This window comes from Lethenteron reissneri, chromosome 60 (genome assembly GCF_015708825.2).
Source record: "Lethenteron reissneri isolate LAM-NWPU_2019-01 chromosome 60, ASM1570882v1, whole genome shotgun sequence".
In the NCBI taxonomy this organism is placed as follows: domain Eukaryota; kingdom Metazoa; phylum Chordata; class Hyperoartia; order Petromyzontiformes; family Petromyzontidae; genus Lethenteron; species Lethenteron reissneri.
This window is the reverse complement of record NC_083838.1, coordinates 8,880,561-8,891,820: the sequence shown is the minus strand read 5'-3', so window position 1 is coordinate 8,891,820 and position 11,260 is coordinate 8,880,561. Positions and strand designations below refer to the sequence as shown.

At 68.1% G+C, this 11,260-nt stretch overlaps 1 protein-coding gene across 1 annotated transcript in view; it reads left to right on the top strand.

Moving 5' to 3' along the window:
• The window catches only part of LOC133357867 (uncharacterized), a 28,945-nt gene extending 17,897 nt beyond the window's left edge, over positions 1–11,048 (top strand). The window contains 2 exon segments of the mRNA XM_061576011.1: positions 8,646–9,850; positions 9,852–11,048. Coding sequence (XP_061431995.1) covers positions 8,646–9,850; positions 9,852–11,048 — 2,402 coding nt within the window.
• Positions 11,049–11,260: the final 212 nt, after the last annotated feature.

The following is an 11,260-nucleotide window of genomic DNA, read 5'->3' as shown; positions in this document are numbered from 1 at the left end:
ACACACACACGCACCCACGGCTCACACACACACGCACCCACGCGCATCACACACACCACGATCCCCGGCGCATCACACACACACGCACCCACGCGCATCCACACCACACGCACCCACGCGCATCACACACACACGCACCCACGCGCATCACACACACACGCACCCGCGCATCAACACACACGCACCCACGCGCATCACACACACGCACCCCGCGCATCACACACACACGCACCCACGCGCATCACACACACACGCACCCACGCGCATCACACACACACGCACCCACGCGCATCACACACACACGCACCCACGCGCATCACACACACACGCACCCACGCGCATCACACACACACGCGCCCACGCATCACACACACACGCCCCACGCGCATCACACACACCACGCCCCACGCGCACACACACACGCCCACGCGCATCACACACACGCGCCCCACGCGCATCACACACACACGCACCCACGCGCATCACACACACACGCACCCACGCGCATCACACACACACCACCCACGCGCATCACACACACGCACCCACGCGCATCACACACACACGCACCCACGCGCATCACACACACGCACCCACGCGCATCACACACACACGCACCCACGGCTCATCACACACACACGCACCCACGCGCATCACACACACGCACCCACGCGCATCACACACACACGCACCCACGCGCATCACCCACACACGCACCCACGCGCATCACACACACACGCACCCACGCGCATCACACACCACACGACACCCACTGCGCATCACACAACCACGCCCCACGCTCATCACACACACACGCACCCACGCGCATCACACACACACGCACCCACGCGCATCACACACACACGCACCCACGCGCATCACACACACACGCACCCACGCGCAGCACACACACACGCACCCACGCGCATCACACACACACGCACCCACGCGCATCACACACACGCACCCACGCGCATCACACACACACGCACCCACGCGCATCACACACACACGCACCCACGCGCATCACACACACACGCACCCACGCGCATCACACACACACGCACCCACGCGCATCACACACACACGCCAACGCACCACGCGCATCACCACACACCCGCACCCCGCGCATCACACACACACGCACCCACGCGCATTCACACACACACGCACCCACGCGCATCACACACACGCACCCACGCGCATCACACACACACGCACCCACGCGCATCACCACACAGCCACCCACGCGCATCACACACACGCACCCACGCGCATCACACACACGCTCCCACGCGCATCACACGCGCACCCACGCGCACCCACGCGCACCCACGCGCATCACACGCGCACCCACGCGCACCCACGCGCACCCACGCGCATCACACGCGCACCCACGCGCATCACACGCGCACCCACGCGCATCACACGCGCACCCACGCGCATCACACGCGCACCCACGCGCATCACACGCGCACCCACGGCATCACACGCGCACCCACGCGCATCACACGCGCACCCACGCGCATCACACGCGCACCCACGCGCATCACACACGCACCCACGCGCATCACACACACCCACGCGCATCACACACGCACCCAGCGCATCACACACGCACCCACGCGCATACACACGCACCCAGCGCATCACACACGCACCCACGCGCATCACACACGCACCCACGCGCATCAACACACGCACCCACGCGCATCACACACGCACCCACGCGCATCACACACGCACCCACGCGCATCACACACGCACCACGCGCATCACACACACGCACCCACGCGCATCACACACGCACCCACGCGCATCACACACCGCACCCACGCGCATCACACACACGCACCCACGCGCATCACACACAGCACCCACGCGCATCACACACACGCACCCACGGAGCATCAACCACCACGCACCACACGCACCCGAATCACACACACGCACCCACGCGCATCACACACACGCACCCACGCGCATCACACACACGCAACCCACGCGCATCACACCACCACGCATCACACACGCACCCACGCGCATCACACACACGCACCCACGCGCATCATCACACACACGCACCCACGCGCATCACACACACGCACCCACGCGCATCACACACACGCACCCCACGCGCATCACACACACGCACCCACGCGCATCACACACACGCACCCACTCGCATCACACACACGCACCCACGCGCATCACACACACGCACCCACGCGCATCACACACACGCCACCCACGCGCATCACACACACGCACCCACGCGCATCACACACAGCACCCACGCGCATCACACACACGCACCCACGCGCATCACACACACGCACCCACGCGCATCACACACACGCACCACGCGCATCACAACACGCACCCACGCATCACACACACGCACCCACGCGCATCACACACACGCACCCACGCGCATCACACACACGCACCCACGCGCATCACACACACCCACCCACGCGCATCACCACACGCACCCACGCGCATCACACACGCACCCACGCGCATCACACACGCACCCACGCGCATCACACACGCACCCACGCGCACATCACACACGCACCCACGCGCATCACACACACGCACCCACGCGCATCAACACACGCACCCACGCGCATCACACACACGCACCCACGCGCATCACACACGCTCCCACGCGCACACACACACGCACCCACGCGCACACACACGCACCCACGCGCATCACACACGCACCCACGCGCATCACACGCGCACCCACGCGCATCACACGCGCACCCACGCGCACCCACGCATCAGACACGCACCCACGCGCATCACACACGCACCCACGCGCATCACACACGCACCACGCGCATCACACGCGCACCCACGCGCATCCCACGCACACGCACCCACCGCGCATCACACGCGCACCCACGCGCACACACGCGCACCCACGCGCATCACACGCGCACCCACGGCATCACACGCGCACCCACGCGCATCACACACGCGCACCCACGCGCATCACACACGCACCCACGCGCATCACACACGCACCCAGCGCATCACACAACGCACCCACGCGCATCACAACACGCACCACGCGATCACACACGCACCCACGCGCATCACACACACGCACCCACGCGCATCACACACGCACCCACGCGCATCACACACACGCACCCACGCGCATCACACACACGCACCCACGCGCATCACACACGCACCCACGCGCATCACACACGCACCCACGCGCATCACACACGCACCCACGCGCATCACACACGCACCCACGCGCATCACACACGCACCCACGCGCATCACACAACGCACCCACGCGCATCACACACGCACCCACGCGCATCACACACGCACCCACGCGCATCACACACGCACCCAGCGCATCACACACGCACCCACGCGCATCACACGCACCCACGCGCATCACACACACGCACCCACGCGCATCGCACACGCACCCACGCGCATCGCACACACGCCACCCACGCTCATCACACACGCACCCACGCGCATCACACACGCCACCCACGCGCATCGCACACACGCACCCACGCGCATCGCACACACGCACCCACGCGCATCGCACACACGCCCCACGCGCATCACACCACGCCACACGCGCATCACACACGCACCCACGCGCATCACACACGCACCCAGCGCATCACACACGCACCCACGCGCATCACACCACGCACCCACGCGCATCACACACGCACCCACGCGCATCACACACACGCTCCCACGCGCATCACACACACGCACCACGCGCATCACACACACGCACCCACGCGCATCACACACACGCACCCACGCGCATCACACACACGCACCCACGCCCATCACACACGCACCCACGCGCATCACACACACGCACCCACGCGCATCCAACACACGCACCCACGCGCATCACACACACGCACCCACGCGCATCACACACACGCACCCACGCGCATCACACACACGCACCCACGCGCATCACACACACGCACCCACGCGCATCACACACACGCACCCACGCGCATCACACACACGCACCCACGCGCATCACACACACGCACCCACGCGCATCACACACACGCACCCACGCGCATCACACACACGCACCCACGCGCATCACACACACGCACCCACGCGCATCACACACACGCACCCACGCGCATCACACACACGCACCCACGCGCATCACACACACGCACCCACGCGCATCACACACACGCACCCACGCGCATCACACACACGCACCACGCGCATCACACACCCGCACCCACGCGCATCACACACACGCACCCACGCGCATCACACACACGCACCCACGCGCATCACACACGCACCCACGCGCATCACACACGCACCCACGCGCATCACACACGCACCCACGCGCATCACACACACGCACCCACGCGCATCACACACACGCACCCACGCGCATCACACACACGCTCCCACGCGCATCACACACACGCACCCACGCGCATCACACACACGCACCCACGCGCATCACACACACGCACCCACGCGCATCACACACGCACCCACGCGCACCCACGCGCACCCACGCGCACCCACGCGCATCACACACGCACCCACGGCATCACACACGCACCCACGCGCATCACACACGCACCCACGCGCGTCACACACGCACCCACGCGCGTCACACGCGCACCCACGCGCATCACACGCGCACCCACGCGCATCACACGCGCACCCACGCGCATCACACACGCACCCACGCGCATCACACACGCACCCACGCGCATCACACACGCACCCACGCGCATCACACACACACCCACGCGCATCACACACACACCCACGCGCATCACACACGCACCCACGCGCATCACACACGCACCCACGCGCATCACACACGCCCCAGCGCCATCCCCCCACACACGCGCATCACACACGCACCCACGCGCATCACACACGCACCCACGCGCATCACACACACGCACCCACGCGCATCACACACACGCACCCACGCGCATCACACACACGCACCCACGCGCATCACACAACGCACCCACGCGCACTCACACACACGCACCCACGCGCATCACACACGCACCCACGCGCATCACACACGCACCCACGCGCATCCACACACGGCCACCCCACAGCGCATCACACACACGCACCCACGCGCATCACACACAACGCACCCACGCGCATCGCAAACACGCCACCCACGCGCATCACACACGCACCCACGCGCATCCACACACGCACCACCGCGCATCACACACACGCACCACGCGCACACACACGCACCCACGCGCATCACACACACGCACCCACGCGCATCGCACACGCACCCACGCGCATCGCACACGCACCCACGCGCATCGCACACGCAGCCCACGCGCATCGCACACGCACCCACGCGCATCGCACACGCACCCACGCGCATCGCACACGCACCCACGCGCATCGCACACGCACCCACGCGCATCGCACACGCACCCACGCGCATCGCACCACGCGCACCCACGCCGATCGCACCGCACCCACGCGCATCACACACACGCACCCACGCGCATCACACACACGCACCCACGCGCATCACACACACGCACCCACGCGCATCGCACACGCACCCACGGGCATCGCACACGCACCCACGCGCATCGCACACGCACCCACGCGCATCGCACACGCACCCACGCGCATCACACACGCACCCACGCGCATCACACACGCACCCACGCGCATCACACACGCACCCACGCGCATCACACACGCACCCACGCGCATCACACACGCACCCACGCGCATCACACACGCACCCACGCGCATCACACACACGCACCCACGCGCATCACACACACGCACCCACGCGCATCACACACACGCACCCACGCGCATCACACACACGCACCCACGCGCATCACACACGCACCCACGCGCATCACACACACGCACCCACGCGCATCACACACACGCACCCACGCGCATCACACACACGCACCCACGCGCATCACACACACGCACCCACGCGCATCACACACACGCACCCACGCGCATCACACACACGCACCCACGCGCATCACACACACGCACCCACGCGCATCACACACACGCACCCACGCGCATCACACACACGCACCCACGCGCATCACACACCCGCACCCACGCGCATCACACACACCGCACCCACGCGCATCACACACACGCACCCACGCGCATCACACACACGCACCCACGCGCATCACACACACGCACCCACGCGCATCACACACACGCACCCACGCGCATCACACACACGCACCCACGCGCATCACACACACGCACCCACGCGCATCACACACACGCACCCACGCGCATCACACACACGCACCCACGCGCATCACACACACGCACCCACGCGCATCACACACACGCACCCACGCGCATCACACCACACGCACCCACGCGCATCACCCACACGCACCCACGCGCATCACACACGCGCACCCACGCGCATCACACACGCGCACCCACGCGCATCACACACCCGCACCCACGCGCATCACCCACACGCCACCCTCACGCGCATCACCCACACGCACCCACGCGCATCACCCACACGCACCCACGCGCATCACCCACACGCACCCACGCGCATCACCCACACGCACCCACGCGCATCACCCACACGCACCACGCGCATCACCCACACGCCACCCACGCGGCATCACACACACGCACCCACGGCATCACACACACGCACCCACGCGCATCACACACACGCACCCACGCGCATCACACACACGCACCCACGCGCATCACACACACGCACCCACGCGCATCACACACACGCACCCACGCGCATCACACACACGCACCCACGCGCATCACACACACGCACCCACGCGCATCACACACACGCACCCACGCGCATCACCACACACGCACCCACGCGCATCACACACACGCACCCACGCGCATCACACACACGCACCCACGCGCATCACACACACGCACCCACGCGCATCACACACACGCACCCACGCGCATCACACACACGCACCCACGCGCATCACACACACGCACCCACGCGCATCACACACACGCACCCACGCGCATCACACACACGCACCCACGCGCATCACACACACGCACCCACGCGCATCACACACACGCACCCACGCGCATCACACACACGCACCCACGCGCATCACACACACGCACCCGCGCGCATCACACACACGCCCCCACGCGCATCACACACACGCACCCACGCGCATCACACACACGCACCCACGCGCATCACACACACGCACCCACGCGCATCACACACACGCACCCACGCGCATCACACACACGCACCCACGCGCATCACACACACGCACCCACGCGCATCACACACACGCACCCACGCGCATCACACACACGCACCCACGCGCATCACACACACGCACCCACGCGCATCACACACACGCACCCACGCGCATCACACACACGCACCCACGCGCATCACACACACGCACCCACGCGCATCGCACACGCGCACCCACGCGCATCGCACACGCGCACCCACGCGCATCGCACGCGCACCCACGCGCATCGCACACGCGCACCCACGCGCATCGCACACGCGCACACACGCGCATCGCACACGCGCACACACGCGCATCGCACACGCGCACCCACGCGCATCGCACGCGCACCCACGCGCATCGCACGCGCACCCACGCGCATCGCACGCGCACCCACGCGCATCGCACGCGCACCCACGCGCATCGCACACGCGCATCGCACACACGCACCCACGCGCATCGCACACACGCACCCACGCGCATCGCACACGCACCCACGCGCATCGCACACACGCACCCACGCGCATCGCCCACGCGCATCGCACACGCACCCACGCGCATCGCACACACGCACCCACGCGCATCGCACACGCACCCACGCGCATCGCACACGCACCCACGCGCATCGCACACACGCACCCACGCGCATCGCACACACGCACCCACGCGCATCGCGCACACGCACCCACGCGCATCACACACGCACCCACGCGCATCACACACGCACCCACGCGCATCACACACGCACCCACGCGCATCGCACACGCGCATCGCACACGCGCACCCACGCGCATCGCACACGCGCACCCACGCGCATCGCACGCGCACCCACGCGCATCGCACACGCGCACCCACGCGCATCGCACACGCGCACCCACGCGCATTGCACACGCGCATCGCGCACGCGCACCCACGCGCATCGCACGCGCACCCACGCGCATCGCACGCGCATCGCACGCGCACCCACGCGCATCGCACGCGCACCCACGCGCATCGCACGCGCGCATCGCACACACGCACCCACGCGCATCGCACACACGCACCCACGCGCATCGCACACGCACCCACGCGCATCGCACACACGCACCCACGCGCATCGCCCACGCGCATCGCACACACGCACCCACGCGCATCGCACACACGCACCCACGCGCATCGCACACCCGCACCCACGCGCATCGCACACACGCACCCACGCGCATCGCGCACGCACCCACGCGCATCGCGCACGCACCCACGCGCATCGCGCACGCACCCACGCGCATCGCGCACGCACCCACGCGCATCGCGCACGCACCCACGCGCATCGCGCACGCACCCACGCGCACTCGACAGACCCCGTGTCTCCCTTCGCCGTGTGCCAGCCGGACGTTGCCTCCAAGCAGCCGGCCACGGGCGAGGGCCGCCCGCCGTCGGCGCTCGGCGCGGATCAAGCCGCCGCCGCCGCGCCCGTCGAGCTTCCCGCCGCGTCGCCAGACGTTTCGGCGGCGCGAGCGCACGAGTCCTCCTCCTCGCCCTCGCCGCTCACCCTCGCCGCGTCGGCGTCCTCCGCGGCGTCGTCCGTCCGGTCGCCCTCTCCGTCGATGGCGCCGTCGGCCTCCTCTTCCTCCTCCTCGTCGTCCCCGCCGCCGGATCGCGCTCCCCCTTCCGTCTCGCCCGACGCGCCGGCGCCCCCGGGGGCGCCGTCGTCGCCGTGCCGGGGCGCTCGCGGGAAGCACAAGAAGAGCAAGGAGCAGCTGGCGCGGCTGAAGCGCAGCTTCGCGCGCGACCGCCGCCCGGACGAGGGCGAGCTGCGGCGCCTCGTGGGCGCCACCGGGCTGGGCCGCTCCGAGGTCAAAAAGTGGTTCAGCGACAGCCGCTACCACTGGCGCGACGGTGCCGGCGGCGACGGCCGCGCCAGGCCGCGGGGGCCGTCTGCGTCGCGGTTCTTCCATCGGAACCTGCCGACCATGTGCCCCCTGGAGTTCGCGGGCAGGATGAGCATCGTGGACTCACTCAACTGGGCGGCCGAGGCGCGGCACCGCCGGCCCGGGGAGGAGGGGGGGATCGTCGTCGGCCAAGGTGGCGGCGGGGAAGAGATGGCCGCCGGTGCCGCCGCAGTCACGGCCGTTGCCGCCGCGCGCGCGGCCGCCGGGGAAGAGCACGAGGATGAGGAGATGACGACGTCGACTGTGGCGACGGATGGGTGCGAGAGCGCCGGCAAATTTGACGTCGAGCGGCCGAGCGCGAATGAGCGTAACGGCAACGAGGAGGAGCTGGCGGCGGATGTCGCGGGCGTGGCCGCGCGCCGGCCCCCGCCGCTCGCAACGCTTGCCGGGAGTCCCGACGGGTGCCGAGGGGACCGTCCGGAGCCGGGCGGCGCCGGTGGGCGGGCGGCAGAGGAGGTGACGAATGCGGACGAGGAGGAGGAGGCGCGCGGTTTCTACGGAGACGAGCCGGCTTCGCGACGGTGCCCAGCCTCGTCCCACGGCACTCGACGGCGCCCGGCCGGCCGGCGGGCCGCACCCCGAGCCGCGGGGCCGCTTGATCGCCAAAATAAAAATCCCTCGCAACGGCGGCAATTACGAGCACGTGAAGCCCTTGCCGAGCGGCGAGATCAGAGCGGCCCTGCGGGGTGGGTGCAGCGCCAGCGCACCCCCTGCACTCGCCGCACACTCCACATACTCTGACCACACAGCGCACACCGTGCGCACCACACACACTGCACACACCACGCACTCTGCACCCTCTGCGCTCACCGCACACTCTGCACACGCCACACACACCGCATACTCCACACACACCACGCACTCCGCACACTCTGCACACTCTGCACACTCTGCGCTGACCGCACACGCCACACACACCGCATATTCTGAACTTTCAGCGCACACCACACAGTTTAAATACTCACACTTCGCACACCCCACACACTCCACACACCCCGCCCACTCTCCACACACCGTGCACTATACACACACCACACATACCAGTGCACACGAAGCGCACGCCGCACACGTCAGTGCACACGGCACGCACGGGGCACACGGTACGCTCGCCGCAAGCGCCACGCCGACGGACCGACCGCTCGACCGCGAGTTCACGCCGCCGCCGCCACCGCCCCTGGCGCCATCGCCGCCACCGGAGCCGCACTTCGGGCCCGAGCGCCACCAGGGGCCGGGGTGCCCCGGCCTCCTCGACGCACCGGGAAGGAGGACGGCCGTGGTGAAGCCGAGCGTGCAGCGTCCCAAGAAGACGAAAGAACAGCTGTCGGTGCTCAAGGCGGTCTTCCAGCAGACGCAGTGGCCCACGCCGGAGGAGTACGCCGCGCTGGTGGCGCGCACGGGCCTGCCGCGCTCCGACATCGTGCGCTGGTTCGGCGACACGCGCTTCGCCTACAAGCACGGGCAGCTGCGCTGGATCCGCGGGCAACGCTCCGAGCCGGCGGACGGGCGAGCGGTGGCGGCGGCGCGGACGAGACCGGCGCGTGGGCGCGGGTCGAGGCGGCACGACGGCTCGCCGGCGGCCGCGCTCGGCGCGCGGCTCGCCGGCGAGTTCCTGCGGTCGCCCGACGGGCACGGTGGCGGCGGCGGGGGGGGCGGCTGTTACGATTCCGCGGAGCGCGGGAAAGCGGCACTGTACAGGTTCCAGGTGGACGCGCGGGCGTCGTACGCGGAGCCGGCGCTGGCGGAGGAGGAGGAGGCCGGGGGTTGCGCCGGTCGCCGCGGGGAAGGCAACGGCGCCGGGGAACGGCGCTAGCGCGGGGAAGACGGCGGTCGGGGAAAAAAAACGCGGCTTTTTTACTTCCTTAATTTATTGCTCGGAAAAAAAACACGCTGCACTAAAGCATTCCGCACTATTTTTCTATTTATTTAATGGGCGAAATAATTTGTGCCCTTGGAATTTTGTTTAGTTTAGCTGCGAGTTGATCGTTGATCTCTTTTTCTTCCGTCTCGTCGAAGCGCCGTAGC